The sequence below is a fragment of the Platalea leucorodia genome (assembly GCF_965183815.1).
Source record: "Platalea leucorodia genome assembly, chromosome: Z".
NCBI lineage: Eukaryota > Metazoa > Chordata > Aves > Pelecaniformes > Threskiornithidae > Platalea > Platalea leucorodia.
Genome location: NC_138858.1, coordinates 30398837 through 30425212, shown reverse-complemented (window position 1 = coordinate 30425212; position 26376 = coordinate 30398837). Strand labels below are relative to the sequence as shown.

General features: G+C 43.1%; 1 protein-coding gene across 4 annotated transcripts in view; it reads right to left on the bottom strand.

Annotated features, from left to right (window-relative positions):
* Positions 1-22233, bottom strand: part of SMARCA2 (SWI/SNF related BAF chromatin remodeling complex subunit ATPase 2) — a 119696-nt gene extending 97463 nt beyond the window's left edge. The window contains exons 1-3 of one of the 4 annotated variants that reach the window (XM_082337453.1): positions 22073-22233; positions 11685-11945; positions 3839-3962 (exon numbers count right to left, since the gene is read on the bottom strand). In XM_082337453.1, coding sequence (XP_082193579.1) covers positions 3839-3962; positions 11685-11909 — 349 coding nt within the window. In that variant the 5' untranslated portion in view covers positions 11910-11945; positions 22073-22233. Of the gene's footprint in view, positions 1-3838; positions 3963-11684; positions 11946-13918; positions 13948-20346; positions 20702-20752; positions 20815-22072 lie in introns of those variants that run through there. The other 3 variants (XM_082337455.1, XM_082337454.1, XM_082337456.1) reach the window with 3 other exon arrangements.
* Between the last annotated feature and the right edge of the window lie 4143 nt (positions 22234-26376).

The window sequence follows — 26376 nt, the reverse complement described above, 5'->3', positions numbered from 1 at the left end:
TCATGGTTGCAAACACTGTATACAGCAATACGCATTTAAGTCTGCCAGAATAACCAAAACTCTTTTCAGCCTGTCTGCTTTGCACGACACAGTCTCATACTACCTACACAGTAAATTGCTTTGCTCCTAGACATAGACTGCTGTTGTGCTAAAATCCATGCTAGAGAAATAAGTGCATTCTACTGAGCATCCTGATCAGCCTTTGTAACCAACTTGTTTATTATTTACTGCTAAACCTCTGTGCTATCTGCAAATTTTATCAGCACTGATTTTACACTTTTTTCCAGATCACTGACAAATACAGTGAACATCACTGACCAAAACAGAGTCCTACAAGACTAACTAGAAAAATCCACAACCGGATGATCATCTTCTATTTACAGTTAGTTTTATAATCTGTCATTTAACTAGCTTAATATATTTAATATATATTTTACTTAGTGCTACCCTTCTTCTAAATCAGAATGTCATACAGTAACAAGCCAAGCACCTTTTATAACTCCATCAGACAGACAAAGTTGTGTCTATCACTACTCCTACTGGCTTTAATGATGCATAGAGAAATCCCATACATGGGCCAGGATGCATTGTCCTGACAACTCTACAAATACTGTACTGCACTAAGTACTGTACCACACCTGTCTACACTTTAATAGATCAATTTAGCTTATGATCTCCACAAAAAGAATAGTAAATTTGTTTGACAAAGCTGACTTTATGCCATTCAGAGGGACGTGTACAAGCTCAAGGAGTGGGCCCATGTGCACCTCATGAGGTTTAACAAGGCCAAGTGCAAGGTCCTGCACCTGGGTTGGGGCATCCCTGGGTATCAATACCAGCTGGGGGACGAAGGGATTGAGAGCAACCCTGTGGAAAAGGACCTGGAGGCACTGGTGGATGAAAAGCCGGACATGAGCCAGCAACATGTGCTCACAGCCCAGAAAGCCAACTGTGTCCTGAGCTGCACCAAAAGAATCGTGGGCAGAAGATCAAGGGAGGTGATTCTGCCCTTCTACTCCACTCTGGTGAGACCCCACCTGGAGTACTGCATCCAGCTCTGGGGTCCTCAGCACAGGAAGGACATGGACCTGTTGGAGTGCATCCAGAGGAGGGCCACAAAAATGATCAGAGGGATGGAACACCTCTCCTATGAGGATGGGCTGAGAGCTGAGGTTGTTCAGCCTGGAGAAAAGAAGGCTCCAGATTTCAACAACCTTTCAGTATTTACAGGGGACTTAGAAGAAAGGTGGAGAGAATTTTTTTTAACAAAGCCTGTAGCGACAGGACAAGGGGTAATGGTTTTAAACTAAAAGAGGGTAGATTCAGACTAAATATAAGGAAGATATTTTTTACAATGAGGGTGGTGAAACACTGGCACAGGTTGCCCAGAGAGGTGGTAGATGCCCCATCCCTGGAAACATTCAAGGTCAGGTTGGATGGGGCTCTGATCAACCTGATATAGTTGATGATGTCCCTACCCACTGCAGGGGGGTTGGACTAGATGACCTTTAAAGGTCCCTTCCAACTCAAACCACTCTATGATTCCATGATTCTTCCATAAAACTACTCTCAATGGCCTGAATTATAGACAAGGTCATATGGAATTAAAAGACAATGTTCTTTGATTTTACCTAGAACCAGTGCTAGACTAAATGACATAATGGCCATTCTGCTTATGCTTTCAAACTAATGGCAGAAGTTTAGGGTCATCCATTCCCTGGTGTTTTGAACTTCTTCAGCTACTTTCCACCAAACGTCCAAAAATAATAACATTAATTAGCACATATATTTATCTACTTCAATTTGAGGCCTACAAACAATAAGCCATGAAAAGAATAGACCTAGAACAAATGAGGTGCAATTTCTATTTGACATGCATACTGTTAAAAACTACACAACTGTAATGTAAGCTCAACTATCAGACAACCAAGAATCTACAAGGAAGTGAACCTTATAGTAAGTCTTGATTTCTAACAATGTACCAAACGCAACTGAAGACTTTGTCAGGATTAGAAGATTTACCATGCATCTTTCCATGGATTCTCAGAGAACTAATACTGTCCTCTCCCCATAAGTGCGGGCAGGGGTAAGCTCACTCTCTTTTTACTACATTGCCTATTTCCACAAAACCTGTAGAAACACAACTGTCTTACAGAGCTTTAATCCTGTGGCAAATCAGACTGAAAGTATCCAACAGGTTGAAGGGCTATTAAGAAACCTGTTTTTCTATCTTGGATATGTATACTAATGGGGAGAAAGTACAAGCTTAGCAGGTGGGACTTTCCCCAACATGTATAAGAATAGCCTCAAGTGCCACCACCATTTTTCGTGAAAAGATAATTGTGTAAGAACAAAAAAAGGAGACATAGAGGCAAAGAAAGCTAAAACACTCCTTGATAATGTCAAGTAGAGTATTTAAAATATTAGAACGTTCCGGGGGTTTAACCATTTTTTTTAAAAACCCTGCTTATGTTAGAACTCCAGTTTTCTCTGTTTACCTTGCAACAATTGCCTCCATACAGCAAAAAGAGAGCAGGGATCTGTAGTCTTTAGCCTGTCACAGCTGCTGCTAATACAGTCATCTTTTTGCAGAGCAACACAACCTGGAAGTCTAATCTCAGCCAGCATAGGAAAGAAGAAAACAACTCAGAGCTACTTGTATTTGAAGCATTTGCAATTTATGGTCTTGTATTTTGAGCACATCATGTTTGAATTGGACCGATCTTCATCTTCAGACTAAATGCTCTGCTCATTTTAAGAAACAAGTTCATTACAAGCAAAGAGTGTCTCTGAATGCAAAGTCAGGTAAAATTTTGCTCTCGGATGATCATGCTTGCATCTCACTGAAATCAGTGGAAAAGTTTTAACTGATGGAGAATTTGTCCTTGCAAAGTGAGTTCTATTTTACTTAACTGATACTGAAAGGTGTAATGGAAAAACAGTACTTTCTAATGTTCAAGGTCCCAGATAGGGATTCAGCTGACAAATTACAGACTAGGGTTTCAGTCACAACCCACTGAAAAGTCACAAACCAGTTCAGGCTCAGTGATTTTGCTGATCTGTACCTGTTATTTCCTTCCAACATTTCTCTTATGTAATAAATATTTAAATACATTGAACAGGGACCATCTCTTAACAGATTTGTACAGAGCGTGTCAAACTAGGACCCCAATTTCAGTTAGGATTCTTCAGGTGTTGCTGTAATATAATTAATTATGCAATATACAAAGCCTTATCTGCTGAACTAATTATACTAGCAGGTGTTACCAGTTAAACCTCCAGCATACTGAGCTGCTTATAGAATGCACGTCCTCTTACGTTGCAACTAAAGAACACAAAGAAGGCATACAGCAACATGGTAAAAAATGTTTCTATTTTCTGGCATAAAAAATTTTGGACAGAACTTCCATCAGTCCTTGACCAAACACAGATACTAAAGAAGGTTTCTACAGGTTTCCTTGGGTTCATCTCTCTTACCATTCTTTCACCACAGGATTAAAATAAATCGTATTCTAATGCATTTACATTTACAATAGCCACATAAGTTAGGAAAAAGATAGGTGGGGTTTTTTTAGAGATGTGAACTGAAATCTGCAATAGACTAAGTCCAATTACTTGCCCCAGCCACAGACTTGAACCTCAGCTTTTTTCCAATACATGACTGACGGACATTACAGAAAGCAAAGGGATGCAGTTATTCACCTTGCCCTGTGATATCAGTTCAGCCTTTCCAAACAAAGCTGAAAAGAAATGATTGGAAATCTGTTACATGGAACTACTGACTCTTTGTGGAACAAAGGGGCCCCAAAATCACACAACATGCACAGTATGTATAAACCTTGGCTATGCTGGTCCATTGGACTCTGAGGTGGGCCCATTCCAGGGTGAGGAGGTCGCATACTCTTCATGGAGCCACAATGAACATCTTCAACCATTCCTTTTTCGTGCAAGCCATCAATAGACTGTGAAAACAAAATAAGTATTTATATAGACATAGTATATAAATCCACTATAAAAATCCAAAGGACTTTAACTCAAAATCTAAACAAATACGTAAAGAGTACAAACTCCTCTTAGCAGTCATTCAAAATAAATACAATGGGAACCTTTACCCCTGGAATCAGACATTTGGGGAAGCACAGAGCAGTGTTAGACTGCTTGTCCCCTCTGTTTCCTTTTTGCTTTTTTTTTTTTTTCCCTTCTTATGAACTCTTTGGCAATGCCAGGGAGGCAAACTGTCCAAATACAAACACGAACCGTATTGGCCTCATATTACAAAGCAGTGTAACACACACCAACTTATGAAAGTACAGCCTGTGGCTTGTCTCAAGTTATTTTTAGCCCAAACTTTGCCCTTTCAGTCACTGCTCTACTGGAATGCCCGAAACACTGTTTCTCTTCAAAAACAAAGATGACATTGCAGGAGATAACCTCTTCTTTGCAGGCAAAAACAGGGATAGGAAGTCAAGGAAGGGAAAACATAGTTCTACTCAAATACTTGTGCTCCCTACAGTTCCTGTCACCTCATTCACTCCTCAAAAACTACAGTTCCCATGGTACTTGAAATGCAAAACAGGGCCAAGTGCCTTCTTCAGACAGTGAAGAGAAGATAGCTTGGGGTCAGAAAAATAGGCTGAAGGCATGCAGGGCACTGGAAAAGGCTCTATCATAGAAACTGAAGGACTCTGAATGCAAAAATAGGGGAAAAGTAACATTAGAAGGAAGATGTCTTAAGAAAAACAAAAATTTTACCTGAAAGCAAAAATTACATCGGGTCCCTAACTAGGGGGGAGACGATGTTCATTAACTTCTAACTTAGAGCTCTGCAAGGCTTTGTATTAGGAAGGCACAGGCTGGCATCACTTACTTATCTTCTCTCTACAGAAATATGCAGCTCTACCCCTCTCTTTAACACATGCATACTTGCACACTAAATACTGTTTTTGCAAACCCTACTGTGAATGCAGACCTTGTGGTCTGTTTTGTCTAAATACACACCTATTTGTTGAGAATTCTTTTTAAAAAGAGAGTTAAGAAAACTTACTCCAGTGGAAAATACAGGCAGATAACAAAAAGAGTGTGCAAGAAGCTACATCAACTCACAAAAAAAAAAAAAAAAAAGACACTGTTGCATTTCTTTTCGAGCAATTTGTTGCACATGAATCAGCTTAAGCAGAACTAAACATAGGTCATCATTTCTACAAGGGAAAAAATAATTCTAAATTTTAATTTGTAAACCTTTCATCTAAATTTTCCACTTTCCATTGCAATAATCAGATCTGATTGAAAGTATCTTTAAACACATGTAGCTTTTTCTTTTTATTTATCAGAATTTTTGAAGGATTTAACTATCATTTTTCCTTATCAGAAACTACAGGTTAAAAGCAGAGAAGTTACAGAAAAGGAGAAGTAAAATGGATTTTTTATGTTCCGTCAACTCATTTAGTTGTCATGACAATATAAAAACATTTGTGAAAAGAACTTGTATCAGAAAAATACCTGTTACTCGAGAAGTTATTTTTGCTTACAAGAACTTAGGATATGGAGTAGAAATGTAGAGATAGATGACTGACACATTAAAAATAGTTCCACTGTGCCAACCAAGTAAATACCAATGCCCTTTTCTGAGGCATGAAGATCCCTCCCTCTCCCTTCGCCCCTACTTAAAAAGACAACCAACGGGGAAGAGAACACTCAGTTCACATCCTGCCCACAGGACCTGAATACCACAGAAACTGAAATACCTGTAAAACCAGATCCATTCCTATTTTCTCACGGTACATGTTGAGGACTTTTTCTTAAGGGCCGCTAAGAGGAGGAGAAGACTGTGCAGGAAGTTGAATCTCATTTCCACAACAGAGTACTCTAGCTGGACACCTCTACGGTGTGACTGCAGGGATGGGTGTCACTGCACTAATGGGTGGCAACCGTGAAACCTCTCTGAATGCAGGCAGCTCTGATGGGACTAAGATGGGACACAGCAGGCATACCCAGGGCATCAGAAGTACCAGCATATAGAAGGTGGGGAAAGGAGCTGGCACTAACAAAGAGCAGCAGTGAAGAGGAAAACAAACACGTGGCCTTCCAAAAAGAGAATTTTAAAAAAATCAAACAGGAACAGAAAGGTAAAGACATGACCATACAAGAAAACACTGACTGAAGAAATGCTTCTATGGAAAGAATTGATCAAAAGAGCAGGTTTTTGCAAGATAAGTCTTTGGAGAAAAAAAAAAAAGAGGGAGGGAGGGGAAACTGTAGCAAACTGAAACGCTTCACGTCTAATGGAAGGGAGCCTAAATAGAGCAAGAAAGGGGTTTGCTTCTGTGTGTTTGCAGAAATTATGCTGTGAAAAAAATGAAAGTGAAATTCATTAGAAACAGATTAGGAGAGGTAGAACTTTTTTTTTTTTTGGTATTAGGACAAACTTCTTCACCGAAAGGGTAGTCAAGCACTGGAACAGGCTGCCCAGGGAAGTGGTTGAGTCTCTATCCCTGGAGGTATTTAAAAGATGGGTAGAAGTCGTGCTTGAGGACATGGTTTAGTGGTGGACTTGGCAGGTTAATGGCTGGACTTGATCTTAAGGGTCTTTTCCAACCTTAATGATTCTATGATTCTATATTCTTAAATGAGTTTATAGATTCTATTCTTAATGATTCTATGATTCTATAACTCATTAATCAGTTTTTTACTAGCAAAGCTACAAAAGATGAAGATGGCATAAACTTCTTTGAACACAAAATTAGTTTTAACGATCACAGTACTGCTAATTTATGCAAAGAGTCTTGTATTTCAAGAATATTTTTCACCTAAAAGCACCTCTATTGTCTATGGAAAAACCCTGTAAAATAGGGACAATTCAGCAGAGGACTACAAGAACTGAAAAACAGTTATTTTTCATAACTTCTTTGAGTCACTGTGTAGTCACAGCATTAGATGATAACTTTAAATCTATGTAACAGGTTAAGAATTACAGAAAGGCTCTTACACACAATGCAATTTCTGTAAATTCTTCAGTCCTGTATAAATTATTAAAGATATCTTCCTCAAAGACATTATTGGCATGAGAATTGTAACCTATACTACCACGAAAGCATCACTACCACGTTGGGGTACTTTTTTTTTTTTCCGTACTTTAATAGAACAGAACAGAAGGGAAACAGGAAGTTGAGATATATTCAGCTTTGAGTACACATTACTATTTTCATTGGTCCCCATAAGTAATAACAAGCACAGAACAGGCCAGATACATAAACAGTGCTTCCAGAAAACATAATGAGGGATGAGCTTCAATTGTATGCAAGCCCACACGTACAAACTTGGCAGGCTTACAGACTTTACATAATGCCTAACACATAACGAACATTTTGCCTACACTGCTTTTACTCTGACTTGAGTAACTAAGCTCTTCTCACAGACAGCATTGCAACTCGGTTTGACCTATTTCCAGGTAAACTGTCAGATTATGGTGCCTTTTTTTGTTTCCTTCCCCCTTCTTAAAAAAACAAACAAACAAAACACCAGCCTTGAATCAGAGACTAAGATTGAGTATCAAACTAGATTTCTTCTAGACCATGTATCCTCTATACCAACAAAAATTACACTGACCAAACAGCAAGGTATCATCACACAACTGCACAGCGTAACTGAATGCATCACTGATGGACAACCAGATTGACTGTGGTTGTCCTTGCAGAAGGGACTTGGCCAACAATTCTGTTAATCTCTTATAAATCACTGAAACACCATTTTACATCAGGTCTCTGCTGATTTTTGAAGGTTGACTACAATACTTTCTTTTTTCACTAATGTAAACACATACAACAAAAATAACGCAGGGAACATGCCTGCTGAATAAAAAGGCATTACTTCCAAGACCATGACAGAATTTTAAGATTCTCAGAATGTCTGATGTGCACAGATCTGTTAGCCAACAATATTTGAAATGGGAAATTATTTGCTTTCTGTTTTAATGGAACATCTGAGTGAACAAATAATATATTTAGTAAAATAAAAATTTTTTGTAGGAAAAGAATTTTTTCTCTCACTCACCAAAAACACTAATATTGTCCATGACTTCATAATAATTTTTCCACAGCCAGTAATCATTTACAGTACACTCCATTACAAAATCACAAAAGAAGTGATTATGCATCAGGTTATGACTAAATGGAAGAGAAAATAATCCAAGAGCTCACAGTACTCTTCCCATCCCTCAAATGAGAACCATGCAAATTAAATAGATATACTGTTGTCGTAACTAAGAGTTAAGCAGTTAACCTGTTGGAGCAGGTCCAGAGGAGAGCCACAAAAATGATCAGAGGGATGGAACACCTCTCCTATGAGGATGGGCTGAGAGTTGAGGTTGTTCAGCCTGGAGAAGAGAAGGCTCTGGGGAGACCTTACTGCAGCCTTTCCGTACTTAAACGGGGCTTGTAAGAAAGATGGGGACAAACTCTTCAGCAGGGCCTGTAGCGACAGGACAAGGGGTAATGGTTTTAAACTAGAAGAGGGTAGATTTAGACTAGATATAAGGAAGCCATTTTTTACAGTGAGGGTGGTGAAACACTGGCACAGGTTGCCCAGAGAGGTGGTAGATGCCTCATCCCTGGAAACATTCAAGGTCAGGTTGGACGGGGCTCTGATCAACCTGATCAAGTTGAAGGTGTCCCTGCTTATTGCAAGGGGGGGTGGACTAGATGACCTTTAAAGGTCCCTTCCAACCCAAACCATTCTATAGTTCTTCCATGAAAATCACGTGGCCCAGTTGGTGCATAAGAGCATACTGAAGGCTGTATCAGTTCAGACTAAAACCATCTAATCCTGTGTTCTGCCTCCAGAGGAGCTCGTATGTGGATGTCAAGGAAAAGTAAGACTAGGGCAACCATATAACAATGCTTTCCTTTAACGTCTTCCCAGCTGCCAAGTATTTTCACCTCATGAGACTCTGAGGCTGTTATGGTTTGTCCATTTAGCAGTACCCCCTGAACAAACTTCTAAGTATTTCTCCTTAAATGTAGTTCTCTTGCATGCAAGACACACTTCAGTAAAATTTCCAACTATAAGTATTTCCCTGGCAATTTGATTTATAATCTAAAGATTACTTAAGAAAATAGCATGAAAGATAGCTGATTTATTGTTTCTGTCAAAACTGCATTATGTAAATCAATAGTAAATTTTCCTGTGGAAGGGTTTTCTGGTTACTAAGTGAATATACAGTCTTTAATTTTCATATTAACTGTTGTTAAGTAAACATACTTTAGGAATTATGATTTATTAATATCAATTTGTATCAGCCAGTGTTTTCTCTATTGTCAGATACCTTGGATTTTTTTTATCTTTTATGTATCGTATTATTCCTTGTAAGCTGGTCAAACATCTAAATATAGAATGAAGGTATTTCACTACTTAGCTTGTGAAGTTTTAAAGCAAGAACCACATCCCACTGCATACGTGGGACATGTACCACACAAGCAGTTGCGTAACTGGGACACTTTTTGCGTGACCTCTCACTTTTACTGCATTTCACTAGGAAAAAAAAGTGCGTTATATTGCATCATGACTTGAAAGTCAAACTGCTTTACATAACACTAAAAAGAGAAAACGTTTACTTGGTCAAACTGCAGGTGGCTGACCAGTTTTTTAATTACACAAAAGAACACTCAAATAGTATTTGCAATATAGCCTAGAGGCACCCTTCCATAGCATTTCTTAAATAGACCCTTCCCTCAGTTGTCACAACACACTATTTCTGGCGTCGCACAGGAAAACAGACCAGAAAACTGATCTAGACTGAAAAATTAACAAAGGATTTTTTTTTTTCACCTGGATCAGTTCAACAGACCCATTTCCTAGCTTAGTCACACACACATGAAGGCATGCTGGAACTTGTGAAGTGGCAACCTAGAGGTTGAGCAAGGCTGTTGCTACTAAAATAAAGACTTGTGAAATTACAGCCTTTGTGCCATTACCAGAATCAAGGTACAGAAAAGGAAAAGTAATTTTACTATAACTATCCTGACTGGTCATCTTTGAACTATCCAGACTCTTCACATTCGTGGTGCATTTTCCAAAACATTTCAATGCCACCTCAATGGAAGAATTTCTACTCTGGCTCACAGAACTTCTGAGATGGTTCTAAAGTATCTGAAAAAACTTTGTGGGATGACATTTGTTGGTTTGTTTCTAATGCTAACATAGCATCAAATGTCTGAAAAACACAGAAGGTAAAACAGGATACAGCAGTTACAAACATAATGTATGGACCATTCAACCACTCTAATGGAAAATTCTTGGTGCTGCCCTCTTCTTCTGCAGGTACAGAATCTCTTAGAAACAGAAAGAAATGAAAGAACTGAAGGATGTAAAAATCCTAGTTGTCTATGAAGTTTGGGGCATTCATCAGAGTACTGGAAGCCTGGGCTGTACCTGATCCCACAAACAAGGAAACGCCAATTGCAAATGCCTAATCTGACTAATAGCTGAACTGCATGCTTCAAGATTCAACTGCAGAAGTTATAGTAACTGAATGTACTGACCTCTCAGAAATTACCACAGTTCAGTACAAATGGGCACCTAAATCATGGCCTCCTTCACTTCATCTCTCTTTGTGCTATTAGAAATTTTAATGATACAGTTCTTCACGCAAAAGATGGTAGTATCACGTGCTTACTGACTTGGACACTGTTTTAACTGTTTTAATGAATGAAATTGATCCATATACGAGAACAGCAACATGAAGAAGTTGCCAATTCATGAGGAAAATTAAAATATGTTTACATTATTTTAAAACTAATTTTTTATTGTAATTTTAATTTTTTTCTACGTGCATATAGTAATTCCAAGTGAAATCAACAATAGTCACCAAAATATTTTCAGTATCTTGGCTCTGTAAGACGTTATTGCATATTGCTGAGAGTAGAACATCAGTGAAATTGAAATTATCCTAAGCTTTAAATCTCTGGTACACAACCAAATAAAAATGACAATCCATAAAGAGACTGTTCTCGCAAAGGAAATTCCACACAAGCAAGTATTTCCTCAAAGCAAAAGACATTAATGGTAGTCTAAGCACACATGTAATTTTAAGTGTATGACAACCACCACTGAAGTCCAATTATTCATATGTTCTACATTACACAGTTTTAAATTCCTTAGTAAGATGGAGCCTTTATAAAATAACTTGGAAACCAGGTTTTTCATCAACATGGAAGAGTAAACAAATTTGTAAGCACAAGCCCTTTAAGAGTTAAAAATATTAATTAAAAAAAAAATTCATGCAAAACTAAAAGCCACCCCAGAAAAACACAAGATACATCCAAACAGACAAGAACTAAAAAAAAGAAAAAAAGATGGGTAGAATAGTCTACTGTAAGGTTTTAACACTATAATTGATTTTTTTTCCCTAGTAATGTCTATCTTACTGAAAAGTACAGTTTACAAATGAAGATTTGCGAACTACTAACTCTATAGTTCAAAGTAGTCTACTAAGAAAAAGGAAACTGTGTTTCATCTGATATATGCATCATCTTTAGTAATAAAGACAGAAGTAGGAAAGTAGCTGCAGTTTTGCAGGTGATACACAATGTGTAATAGCAGTTATGCAGGTCTAAATGTAGTGTAAGTAGTTTTCTTAAACAGTGAAGAGAACTCTAGGAAAAAAACGTTCACTTGTAATAAACTATTACCTTATGCATTTGGTGCATGCCTTCCTGTGGATAATCAGTAGGCCCCATTGTCGGCATTGGATGTGGGACACTGGGTGGACCAGGACTTGGCCCCATCATGCTGTGAACTGAGCCAGGAGATGGCCCTGGTCCTGGGCTAGGTCCTAGAATCGGTCCAGGTGAAGGTCCTGGTCCAGGAGAAGGACCAGGATGAGGCATGGCGCCAGGGTCTGTAGGCGTGGACATCTATTTTCTGTCTCCTTTTCAATTAGCAGAATAGCTCTAATAACAAAAACAAAACAAAACAAAAACAAAAACAGAATTTCTATGTGACATTAGGGGCATTGAAAAAAACATAGTAAAATCTACTGGCAATCATTACACACACACACACATGCAAGCTGTCATCAGCAGAAAATGCTTAAACGATCCTTAATGTTGCACATTAGTTTGACCATCCTTCTAAAAGCCCCCTAGAAGGCTAAGGATACTGACAGTTCAGTCAATTTCTGGAAGTTTTTATGTTAGTCACAGAACAAAGCAACTGCTCCGCTATGAGAAACATCCACCAGAGACAATGGTAGTTCAAGTGACTTGCTATCATCAGATGTATCACATGGGGTCAAGCACAGTACTACTAAAGGCAGGGAAGATAGCTGGGCACCTCTGTAACATATGTGTGTTCAAAAATCTCTCCCTAAACAGATGTGACTGCACTGAAATTCATACTTATGAAATTCATGGTAATGCAGCAAAACAAGTATTAAAAGGATTATTAAAACTATTTTCTGACTTTTTTTTTGAAGTTAGATATTAATGTAGGACCTCTCTCATTATCTCTGTATGCAATCATAATATCAAACGGAACAGAGCAGAAAAGACAATTACTTAGGACTGAAGAGCTATAATTCACTTGAGGGGTTCTGCTGATGTCACAAACCAGAAGAGTGCAGCTCAAGTGGCTTAAAAGTGCCCTGAGAACAAATGACAGGCTTTTACAGGCTGGAAAACTGACTATTACTGTTTTTTTATTTCCATGTTCCTAGTAGAACAAATTGATGCAGGCTACAGGCTTGAAACATTCTTCAGTTTTCTGTGAACTTTTATAATTTTTATTCAGTTTTCCAAGAACTTTTATCAATGTCTAATATTGGGAACTTTTTGTTTATGAATGACAGAGCACATTAATGCAGTGACACAGCTGCCGTATTTTTATAAAACTGATGGTCAGTTGCTGCCAACAAGATCATTCATGTTTCTTGGTATTCCCCACTCCAAACAGCACCATTTTCATGTGTTTCATCACAAAGGCATCTCATTATTTGAGTAGTTAAACCAGCAGAAAAAAACCCTATATTAAAAAAAAAAAAAAAAAAAAAAAAAAAAAAAACACCACCAGACCATATAGTGATTCAGGTTACTGAACTGACTTTCTGAAAGGACAGATGAGTCCCAGTGCTGCCACAAGGAAGCAAGTAGGATCACCACTTTCAGCAGTAGCTGACCATTAGATGGACTTAGCCTGTTCCCTTTACTTTGGGTGTAGTTCTATAATAAGGTTACCTGCCCATGACGACTTGTCCCATAATAATAAAGGCAATACAATGAAAAATGAGCCTTATTAAAAAAGCATTCTAATTTGGTACATACAAGGTAATTACAATGTAATGGTACATTACAAGGCCTAAGACGACTCCCTGTCCCAGCCTCTCCCCTTACAGAATTTATCACATAAGAGTGTTCCACCTTCCACATCTGGGTTTATCACTATCCATAGTTAGCAGTAATTACTTTCTAACACGAGTAAGTGGTGTAACCCTGTTATGACACTGCTTATATAAAGTCACACTGTAACGCTCCAAACACCCTGGCTTGTAGTCAAATTAAGAAACACACACTCAAGAAAAACAAAGTAGCCTCCCAAAGTTCCCGACAAAACAGAAAGGAGGCCCATCTGCAAGATATGTCAGATGCAAGCAATCAGGGAATTCAAAGCTTACAGAACTGATAATCTTTCTTTTACGAGCAAGAGTCTTTACTTATCAGAATCCACACAGAAAATAAATGCTACTACATCAAGACCATTTTCACTTATTTACCCCCAATTACCTAATCATTCTGTCAGAATCAAAACTGGCTTAACAGCTTTTGCTTATAATTTCCCTTTTGTTATGTTTTAATAGCTACTATTCTCTTCTGATTAAAGGCAACAAATTAGAAAAATGCTTAACTCACTTAAAATAAAATATCCTCACCTGAAATAAGCTACCTTGGGATCCTATTTCCTTGCAAGGTAAAACAGGGAGATGCCTATGAAGCTCCTCTGTTCAAAACAAAACAGTATCATCACTAATTAGTCCCCTGCAAACCCACAACATTACCACAAAAGGTATCAAGTTATCAAATGTTCACAACTGCACACACCATGCCATAGCTTCCTGTAAGAAGCCTACAGTTTGTCTCTATGAAGGACAACAGATAATTTCCACACAACGAAGAGTTTTTACATGAGTCAATCACTACATTGCAAAATATAAGACTGACACTCTCACAGCTGACTCTCTCTGCATGTTATAAGCCAGATTAGTCCCTTTAACAAGGCAGAACCTAGCACCACCACCACTATCCAGAAAAATTTATACAGAACGACAATGCAATCAATTACAAAACTACTATCAGCACACAGTATCCCAAAATATCCTGCTTCACAAAACACTTCTACCTACATCTGTGTATTAAAATGGGTATCAAAATCTCCCCCTCTATTCACCTCTATTTCACATTCAACTTGCAGTTCTCAAAAATTAACTGGCTCCAGTCTCAGCTCCACTAGTTACACTGTCATTTACATGTACCTTAAACATGTCCTGTATGCATTTTTGGAAAATTTAAAATTCTTTTTCATGGGTTAATAAGTGCCCAATGTGTGAAAAACAATAGCTACCAGAGGGGAATGTTGTACCCCTTACACCAGATCAAGTCCCTTCATTATCTTTCTTTAAGAGCAGATAAACTCACCCAATCTTACATAACTGTGAATTGTCTTAAACAGATTTGTATTCAGAGATTTTTGTATGTCAAAGAACATACTTCTATGCAAAAAAAAAAAAAAAATTATAAGATTGGGGAACATAAAATATTGGAAAATACTACCTGAATGCAAGTAATAAATCCTGTCCGAATATACCCATGGTCATAAAGAGACAAAGCCATTTTCTCTGGCAATAGTAGTCCACAAAATTAAAAAAAATAGCCACTGCCATAAACCAGAACACATTACACATGGCCCTCCCAACTAAAGATCTGTTCACAGAACAGAACTGCTAAAAAGCTTATGATTTAACATGTTTCAAAAATAGCTTAGTTTATATTTACTGAGATTGTATTAAAAACCACAGAAATTATGCACCCTGCTCCCATTAAAATTCAGTAAAAGTTAGATACCTAATTCCTCTAGGCCCTTATAAAAGTCTCATTAAAGTCAAAGCAAAAATCTACAAAGAGACAACAGGTGCAACAGTGGCCAGGCTCCATCTAGATAACATTGGTATTAGTTTGGATAAATTCTGGTGCCTGTGATGAAATAAGCAAAATGAAGCCAACTCCCTGACAAAGCCAGTGTTGACGCATTTGTTTGGACTGCTTTTTAATGAGTACTGCCTGTTAGAATTACAAGGCGGGCTGCTGGGGAAGTAAATGCTTCTAACAGATTATAAGGACTTCAGTGAAAACAATAAATTTCCATCTCATTGTCCCAAATCATAAGGCTGCTGGCCCTGATTCTCAAATGCATTACATACTGCCTAATTGTTTCTCAAGTGTCCAATCTTAAAATTTCCTCAAAATCCTCATGGGAGTACTGTTATTCACATGACTTCAAATAAGACATATCTCTTCTTGAACTGTAATCCCCTATCACTTATTAGGTTTATTTACATCAACATCACCAAATCTCTTTTGTGAACAGCCCCAAATGGAACTAGTGAGGATTGAATGAGTTGTGGTGAATCACGCAGTTCTTCCTGTGGTCTCAGAGAATTTCTCCACCTCTGTTGGACACACCAGAGTTGAGACAGAGGGGAAAAAATCTATCATTGTCAAGGTAACTTTAGCCAGATGCAAATACAAGAAAAGCCACAAAACCAAGAGCTGAAGCTGAAGAGAGAGACTTAGGATCTCTCAACTATTTCTAGATCCAATGGTTTAGGACAGTGAATATCTACATTTTAAAGAATTTGAGGGAATATTCCCTAAGCATAACTGTTTCTGCACTATCACTTTATATGCACCTAGAAGGTTTTGTAGATGTAGCTAATTCATCATACAATAGAGTCTCCAATAGCTCAATGTTTCAGGACCCACAGCACCCAAGCACATTACACATATTTTGGTATAAACCTGCTACAAACCCAAAGGTAACAAAGGCATGGATTTCATTCACATGAAGAAAGTATGCATCATTAGTAGATCCAAAACTAAAACAAACCACCCATGTTACTTTGGAATTCAAGACCAGCTGGACACCAAAAAAGATCCAGAGATTACAGACTGCTTTGACACAGGGCACACACCGAGTCTAAGAACAGATGGAGCAGTAAGTAGCTGTTTCCCTTCACCATCCAATATAACTTCTGCCTTTCCACGACTGAGTCAACCTAAATTGAACTTCAGCCAGGATGTTTTGGCCAAATCCCCTGCCTTGGATAGGTAGTGGAAAGTAAGGAAACTGCACCACTTAGATCTGATCTGAAAGGAAATGCGGACCCACGCAATAGCCACATACACACTGCAAAGCAGACTGTAACTTTGCCTTCACAGAAAAATAATTACAGTCTAATTCTCCCCACACATCTCCAGCTGAAGTCATGATTCACAGGTGGCTTTGAAAAGGTATACCGTGAAACTGTGACACACTACAGGCTAAAGGAGTTATCCTTATTACACTACCACAGAAAACATGAAATGATACTGCCAGTGATTCATAGGATTTGCTTAACCTGCTAACCATAATCAAATGAAGATGTTCCAAGTTTAAGAACTGATTAATAATGACAGCAGCTCATCATTATTATAACAAATAACTTAAAATACTTAGAAGCAAATCAGTGTTTTGTATTGTACAACCCCACAGGACACTCTGCATTAACATTGATCAGGACTTAACTATTGTCATTTCATCAAACAATGATTCAACCAATAAACAGGTTCACATGAAACAACAAAAAATCAGTAAGGAGAACCATCAAATCTTCAACTAACATAAACCAGTCCATATAAGAGAAGCCAAACGCACTAACAGCTGAGAGGTTCTGCTTTTGCATACTCATGCACATAACTCCACTGTAAGTTCAAAACCTTCTGGAAGGGAATTTGCAGTTTAAACTACAAACCACAGAATCAAAAATGCTGCACCTTAATTGCTTATCCAGACACTTAGGCCAGAGACAAAAACCTCTGGACACTGCTTCAGCCGTTTGCCTAGCTGTCTACCAAAGCCTGTCTGCATGCACCCCAGTAGAGCCAGCAGAGTGGGTGGTGTGCTTACACCAGAAACCTCATTGTGCAGTGAAGTAGCTAAGACTCCTTTTCACATGCAGAGACAGTTTACTTTAGGATGATAGTCCTAATACTCCCCACCTTGAACCCCTACAAATATTTTTGTAGAAATTCTTATTCTTACTCTGTAGCTGTTTCAGTTTTTCATAAAGCAACTTCTCTGCTACTCTAACTTACAGCCTACCCTCTTATGAAAAACTAAAATCAGCACCAAGAAATGACTGGCTAACAGCTGGGTGTTGAATGTACTACAGACAGTCAAAAGGCATCATCACAAGTCAGAGTTCACACAAGTTAGGCTAAGCTATGCCGACAGACTTTTCAATGAAGAGGCTACAGCACAGACATATGATCTGATCACTCTGATGGCTTTGCTGCAGAAGGCAATAGCCTTCAGGAAAAGAGGAGGACAGATAGCTGCAGCCAGAAGTTTAATTGCCTTTTAACCCCATAGCCACAGTCCCAGCAGACAATGCCCAAGATCAACTCCATGTTTGCTACATATGTATATTCCACTGTACGTTTCAAGCACAGAAAACTAAGTCATGACAGCACTGGCTGGTTATGGATTAAGTTTCCATACCGTGACCTTTACTACAGGTATTAATCACAGTTATTGAGCATCATCTTCACATTAGACTCTGAAACACAAAAGCCATAATGACAGGTAGGCAGAAGGAAAGGAATTCACCACACCACTGAGAGGCCTTGTCTTTACTTAAACGGGGAAGAAGAGGAGGAAGAAGGGAGAAGATTGTTTTAAATGCAAGTTACTTATGGTAAAATACCAGTGAAGATACGAAAAAGGTATCGTTTCTGTAAAAACAACATTGTTTAACATTCTTCACAAAGGTCCCAGCTCCGAACGATCCACCTGGGTGCTCAAACCCTGCAGTGATACATAGGAAATACGCTTCACCAAGTGGAGACAAACAGGAAAATATCTACACCTAGGAAGTGATGACTTTACATGTGTCAGAAACAAATAAAACAATTTTCAGTATTAGTCTTCTTATTCTGCTATATTTGCAAACTACCAAAGCTGTGTTTAAGTAAGCCTTACTTCTTTCCCTTATTCATCCTTCCTTATTTCATCTCGCAAATAAGACATAAGCTTTTCTCTGCTGCCATTTTCATGACAAGTGATATTTATGTCATAACGTGGCTGCCATTTTCATGACAAGCGATCTTTATGTCATAACGTTGTGTTTACTACTCCACTAGAGGATCAAACAAATAAAAACTTAAACGGATAAAGTTCAAAAGAGGTGGAGGTCCAGGAAACACTCTTTATACATCCAGAAGTTCAACTGCAGCAGAAAACACAAAAAATATAATAGGTATTTTAATGAGTAATTTGCCAAAATGTTCTCAGTCATACGAAGAATGAAGTGTCTCCTTCTGAAAAGGATCACTAGTTCACAGCACTATTACTAATTGGGACCATGAAAATTGGAGGTAAAAGTGCAGACATTTTTTGAAGTTGCTACTGTGCACATTCTCACCTTAACTTCAAAAGCCCAACAAAAATTGAGAAAATCTATCTGCAGGTATTAATTTCATATAGACCTTTGTCAAGAATATATTTAATATAAGAATGCTAGCTGGAGCACTCTTTCTCTTGTCAATTTTCAAGCCTCAGGTGTTGGTGAAAGCATTTTTCAAACTTGACAAGAAACGCTCACAGACCACTTCAGAATTGAACAAAAGAAAAGATCTAAGACTGCTTTGAACACACTCTTCTGGCGCATGTTCTATGAAACACCCCAGAAATACCAGTCCTAAAGCTGAGACATAACTCATGAGAGAAATACTTTCTTTAATGAAGCTTTACTCTCGCCTCTATCAAGTTCACATATGCTGTATGATACACTTAGCTTTAAATTTATTTTTAAATGCTCCTTAGCCATACAATCTTTTTGCTTTCTATTACTGATATATACAGGCATAAAAATCTGCCTCCAATCCTATCGTTCTGGTACACCGCCTTTTTCCTTAGAATAACAAAAGGACAAAAGAAACAAAGTCAAAGACAGTAATAGGGCAATTAGGTTCCCAAAGAGAAAGTGTGCTTTTATTTGCACAACAATACTAACTTACACAGAAGAGACTGCCCCACCCCGAACCTGCAACTGGTGTACTACTAAAGGACTTAAATTCCGGTACAACGTTTATTGTCCGGGTGTTAGGGGCTGTGGTTAAAACCAAGTAACACTGAAGAAATCTGAAGCAAAACAGAAGAATGCAAGCGGAAGAATACCGTGTCACATAGCCCATATAAGTTTTTTTACAGAAGGCACGCAGAATACTTAAAATGGTAAAAGTAGGAAAAAAAAATGTTTATAGCTCCAGTTCCTCAGTTGGTTATTCACTTACCTATCTAAAATATTCATCAAAAGACATCTTAAAAAGAACAGCATTAACCTAAAGTTTGGAAAGTCTGAATATCAAACATAAGCAGCAGACACCAAGCAAAACCAACTTCGGTGCGATCTATGTAGTCATGCTGACACTTAACCACTCTCTGTACTTGGCCGTAATGCACACTTATGGAGGGGAAAAAACAAAACAAAACAAAACAATCGGTTAACTGTAACAGTTCGCGTTTAGAAGAGTTGTAACTTTTCCAGCCGTGTGCAGTTTGTTGTTCCACCATCATAAATTGGGGGGGGGGGAGGGTGTGACGGGACGGGGACGAGGAGACAAAATAAAAAACGCCCCGCAGCGCGGGCATCACGAAGCTAGTCGTGGGGGAGACGCGGCCCCCCGTGCTGGCGCGGGCAGCCAGGCGGGCGCACGCCGAGAAGCAGCGGCGAGGGCCGCCCGCTCCCTCGGCGGCAGCGCTCGGCCTCGGCAGCGCCGAGCGGCTCTTCCGGCCCCGCCGGCCGCCGCGTAGGCCTCGGCGCCGCGCCGCCCGCCGCCTCCTCACGCAGAGGCGCCGGGGGGGGCGCGCACAAACAGCGGGGCCCTGTTCTCCCCCTCCGGCCTTTCTGGAAAGTTTTCGCCCCGGCCGACGGGCTCTAAAACGCCCCTGCCTGGAGATCCAGCCCCGCTGCCTCCTTCCCCCTCCTCGCCGCGAAGCAATGGCTGCGCCGCTCCCGGCGGCGGGCCGCGCAGGGCCCCCTACCTCGACGGCGGGGCGGGAGGGGCGGCTCGGCGGCGGCAGGCGGGAGAGCAGCCGGGGCATGCCTCAGGGCTGGGCCGGGCCCGTCTCCGCGCCGCTCCTTCCCTCCGCCACCATCTCACGCCGACCAAACATGTCCGTGCGCCTGTGTGTGGCGGCGGTGACTTCCTGATCCTCCGCCGCCGCTGCTCGCATAGGCAGAGGGACGGGGAAGGCCACCCCCCGCCGCCACCGCCTCCCCCTCCGCCGCTGAGGCCCGGGACGGGCTCCGCTGCCCTCCTGCCCCGCCCGGGAGCTAGCCGCAGCAGCGCCCCGCTGCCTGCCCCCGCCTCCGGCAGGGGAGAGAACTTTTCCAGGTGCCGACCGCCGCCGTCCCCCTCTCCCGACGGGGCAGACGAGCCGCGCCTACCTGAGCACCCGCGCGCCTATGCATCCTCGCTCCCGCCCGGCCCGAGCAAGAAAGAAAAAAAAAAAAAATTTCCGCGCACACCGGAAATAAAATGCTTTTTGCTTGGAAGGCGATTACAAAATTGCAAGCGCATGTTTTGTGCTACTCCGCTTCGCTGACTGCTGCAAGGCGGGGGGGGAGGGGGGAAGGCATGATTTCTGCAGGGAAAACCGGGGTGGGGGAGAGACAAGCTATTCTGGGAAGTAAATCGCGACACCTTGATAGCAGGAGCGACTGACTGCACAGTTAAAAACAGAGACTGAAAAGCAACAGGAGCCGCAGCCTGTCGGGCGAAGTCCCAGCCCCCACCTCCTCCCCTCCCCGGCGTGTGTAGTGCTTGTGACAGGCAGGCAGGCAGGCAGGCAGGCAGGCAGGCAGGCAGATGATCCGCATCACGGCCTTCCTGCCTCCGCCGGCTAACGCCGCTACTCACAGGCACGACCGCTCCCCCACGCACCATCTTCCTCCCTCCTCATGCCTCCCCCCTTCCCTGTTCCCGGCCGGGTCGAGGCGAGCCTGTGTCACAGCGCACCAACCACCCCACCGCGACACGCTCTCCCGCCGCCGGACACCGTGAACTTCACCCTGCCACCCCGAGCACCGCCGGCAGGCAGCCCACCCGCCCGCCCGCGCCGGCTGGGGCTGCAGGCGAGGCCGCCCCCGGCCCGCCGAGCTGCCCCGGGGCGACGGGGGCCGTGCGGGGCCGCCGCTCCCCCGATCTATCTCCCTGCCGGCCGCGTCGCCCGGAGCCGGTGACAGGCTCGCTCGGCGGCCGGACCACGGGGTGCCAGGAGCCGGCTGCCGCCGCCGTGCCAGCCCGCCGGCCGCGCCGGTGGAGGACGCCCGCCGCCCGGCCGCGCACGGCGGCACGGCCGGTAGGGAGGCGCGGGCACGGCACCCCGCCGCTCCCCCGTCCCTCCCGCGGGTGCCGCTGACTCACACGTCAGCCACCGGCGACGCCTTGGGGGTTTTTTCCCTCACGCCCTCCCACCCCAGAGATTTGCATCGTGATTATTCCAGAAATACCGGATCAAAACTTTCTTCTCTCCACCCACTGGGGGATATAAATATTTGGGAGGGCCGGGCGCCGGAGAAGGTGGGGAGAGGAAGCAGGTGGCACGGCGGCGGCCGGGGCCGGCGGAGACGTGCCCGGGGAAGGGGAGGGGAGGCGGGCACGGTGCGTGCCGGCGCGATCGCCAACAATAAAGGACGGCGCAGGCACCGCCGTGCCAGGGACGGGGAGCGGGGCGGGGGGCGGACCGAGTTGTAAGTTATATTTACCTTCCGCCCAGGAGGAGCGCCGTGCTGGATGTCGCTCCTCTCCCCCTCGGTGAGTCACCCGAGCCCGGAACCGGAGCGAGGGACTAGATTATGAACATGACTTCATTGATGACAGCCATTCCCTCCTCTTCCTAAACTCCTGCCCCTCCTCCGGCCCCCGCCCGCCGCCTCCCCTCACCGACGCCGCCGCTGAGGAAGCGGTGCTCCCATTGGTCCGTCGGCGAGGGAGTGCCCGCCCCCCTACGCAGACATGGCGGCCCTATTGGCGTCGGCGAGCTGTCGCTCACCGGCGGGGCTGGGGAGGGGAGGAGGTGGGCAGGAGCGTGGCGGGCGGGGAGGGCTGGTGTGAGTGTGCGAGCGGGCGCAGGCCGAGGCCGCCGCCGGTGTGCTGGCCGCGCAGCGGCGGGGCAGCCCGGGCGGCGGCTTGAGGCTCCTCCGCGCCCCCTCACCCCTCCCCAGCTCGCATGTGCTGAGGGCAGAAAGAGAGAGAGGGACGGGAGCGCTCTCCGTGAGGAGGCGGCGGCGGGGTGCGGCCGGCGGCGGTACTCGCGGGAGTAGTTTGGGGAGAGGTGAGGAAGGTGCTGGAACTCCGCCGTGCCGCTGCCCCAGCCTGCCGGGGCCAGCCCGCCGCCGCTGCGGGGTGCGGGGAGGAGCCAGCCTGGCGGGCGTCGGAGTCTCCCGTACCTGGCGGTTGGGAGTATGGGGGTGTCCCCCTGCCTTTTTAAAAAAAAAAGGCGGGGGGGGAAGGCATGGAAGGGCTTTTTCCTTCGTCCCGAAACTTACACCCGGTGCCCGGTCTCCGATGGCAGAGGGTGCCGTCGTGGGCGAGAGGAGGCTGCCGAGAACATTCCAGCTGAGGCGGCAGGTCGGTCAGGCGGGCCGCCGCTGCCAGCGGCCGCCGGCGAGGAGGCACCGCCGCGGCTGGCGGGCGGTCACTGACCGCAGGCCCGCTCGCAAGACCGGGCTGCGCCTTGTCGCAGGGCTGGAGGCGGCTGTGGAAGTAGTCGCCAGGTATAACAAGGCCGTGCGAAGAGCGGAGGTGGATCTCCTGTTTCTTGGGAAGGGCAGAGAGCGCGGTTACGTTTGTTCCGTCTTGCTTCCGTCCGTTCGGCTTGGTAACGGTGGGTTTGGCAGCGCGCCGCTCAGCCCCGCGCGCTGGTGCCGCGTGCGCTTTGGTTCCTTAACGCCGCTTCCCCCACCCGCAGCCCAGCGCTGCAGAGCTGTCCCGGTGCTCGCAGGAGCTGCACCTGCTCCCGCAAGTTTGGGAGTCTCGGTAACTCCTTACGGGAGCGAGCCCGCCCGTCTGAGAGGTTTTTTTGAACACCAGTTGTAGCGTCAACTGAAAAGAAACAGAGCCCACCTACCATACGTGGTGTTACACGTAATTATCTTTTTTTTTTTTTTTTTTTTTCCCCTTGTCATATTGGAGGTATTTGCTATTCTGAAGCTTGTGTAACTCTTACTGTGGATTTCACTCTGTGCTACGGAGTAAAAATGTTAAGAGTTAAAATCAGTAGCTGCTGCAGGTGCCTAGGTGACAGTATTTAACGTGAAGTTCCTCTGCTGTGGCGAGGTGGAGTAGTTAAGGACCTGCAGCAATGCTGGGAGCACCGAATGCAGCTTGCGGTCATTAAGTCACAGCTCTTGTTTACCTGGTGTTTAGCTTGGGGCTTTTTTCATTGGTTGAATAGGAGCAGTAATCGCCAAGTTACAATGCTAGCTATACAGTGCTAATTACTACTGTTTCTGTAGTTTTTCGAGGTGTTACTACTTAATCGTTAGCTTTGTCTTATTTGTTATGTAAAGTGACTGCCAAAATACTAAAAGGTCAGTGTGTAAGAATTAGGGCTAACTGGACAGCAGTAAGTATCCAATAAATAATTAAAAGACTGTATTTTTAGTTCACCGTTTTCTGTGTGAAAAATGTTTACTTGGGAACAAAATCAAAGAAATGGAAACATTCAAATCTGTGGTGTATACAAAATAGCCAATGTTGTTATGTAAAACTTTGGATCAACGAGTAATTTATAACTTTGGCTTTAGCTTTGTCTTAAAGTATGAGTTGTAACAGATGTCTTAGAGATAAAAGAATGTAGTTAACATTTTTGGAAAATCATGCTAATGGAAATGAAAGGGGTAATGGGATTCTTCCTTTTTTTTTTTCTTTCATACCCGATTGTAACTGTCATTAGGCAGTCTTTTTTTTTTTTTTTTTCTCTCCTCCATTCCCCAGAGTAAATGTGAGGCCCTTTTGCCTTTTCTCTACCCAGAAGAGAAAACAAGCCTTAAATAGTGGAGAGGAAGCTTCCGTACAAGACAGCTCTCAACTGCTTGTTGGACTCAGCAGCTCTCAAACCATTCTAAACCAGGTCAAGCCATTCTTTTTGGTAGAAAGCATACAGAGAAGAAAAAAAGGAATATGAAATTAATCTTGAACATTTTTTTTTTTCTTTTGCCCACTTTGGGATAAATGCATCTATATTTACTTAACAATTATGTTTATTTTGGGAAGGCTGCAGCAGCCAATTTCATTTTGGGGCAACGAAAACTCCCGTTGAATGGGCATGTTGCTGATGTCAATCTGAAGGCTTTTTGTATTTTGATGAAGTATCATTTGATCTCATTGTAATCTGTATTGAGGGGTTGGAAAACATGTTTTTTGTCAAGGCAGGCATGTTCAACTGACGTGAAAATCTGTACTGAAATTGGTAGGATCAATAAGAGTTCACTATATGAGACTTGGGTGGCTGAAGCTTCATGTATAGTGAATATGCAAACATGGTGATTAATCACATGCTAAAGAACAAGTTATTTTTCCCCTGATTGATTTGTCTAGCTCAGCAAAAGGAAAAAAGATGACGGCCCTTAACTGAATGCTTTGGATGCTTGCTACGACAGTAAAATTGCCCATAAAATTTTCAAACTAGGTGAAGTACCACAATGAGAAGAGGTACTGTTTTGGCTAGCTAGATGTGTCATCGTGGAACTAAAGCGTGTGTACGTGACGAATGATGGCAATATAATTAAAACTGTTTAGAAACCGATACATCAGTGGAACTCTTGCAGGGACCAAAAGAAGATCATTGCTATGAAGGAGTTAGAATCATAGAATCGTTAACGTTGGAAAGGACTTCTGAGATCGAGTCCAACCTCTTAACCTAACTGCCTGGTCTACCTCTAAACCGTGTCCCTAAACACCACATCCACACCTTTTTTGAGTACTTCCAGGGACTGTGATTGCACCACTTCACTGGGCAGTCTGTTCCAATGGCTAACCACCCTCTCTGTGAAGAAGTTTTTCCTAATATCTAATGTAAACCTCCCCTGGCGCAGCTTGAGCCCATTTCCTCTTGTCCTGTCGCTTGTTACTTGGGAGAAGAGACCGACCCCCACCTCGCTACAACCTCCTTTCAGGTAGTTGGAGAGAGCAATAAGGTCTCCCCTGAGGCTCCTCTTCTCCAGGCTAAACAACCCCAGCTCCCTCAGTCACTCCTCATAAGACTTGTGCTCCAGAGCCTTCACCAGCTTCATTGCCCTTCTTTGGACATGCTCCAGCACCTCAATGTCCTTCTTGTAGTGAGGGGCCCAAAACTGAACACAGTACTTGAGGTGCGGCCTCACCAGTGCCGTGTACAGGGGCACTATCACCTCCCTGGTCCTGCTGGCCACACTACTTTTGATACAGGCCAGGATGCCATTGGCCCTCTTGGCCACCTGAGCACACTGCTGGCTCATGTTCAGGTGGCTGTCAACCAACACCCCCAGGTCCTTTTCAGCCAGGCAGCTCTCCAGCCACTCCTCCCCCAGCCTGTAGCGTTGCCTGGGGTTGTTGTGACCCAACTGCAAGACCCGGCACTGAGCCTTGTTGAATCTGATGCACTTGGCCCCGGCCCATCGATCCAGCCTGATCAGATCGTAGAGCCTTCCTACCCTCCAGCGGATCAACGCTTCCACCCAACTTAGTGTCGTCTACAAACTTAACTGAGGGTGCACTTGATCCCCTTGTCTAGGTCATCGATAAAGATATTGAACAGGACTGGCCCCAATACTGAGCCCTGGGGAACACCACTCGTGACCGGCCACCACCTGGATTTGACTCCATTAACCACCACTGTTTGGGCCTGGCCATCCAGACAGTTTCTTACCCAGCAGAGAGTGCACTTATCCAAGCCGTGAGCAGCCAGCTTCTCCAGGAGAATGCTGTGGGAGACAGTGAAAAAAAAATGGTGCCTGAACAGGGGCTTGAACCCTGTACCCTCAGAGTTGCAGATGTTTACAGCAACCTCACCATTACCACCTCAGAA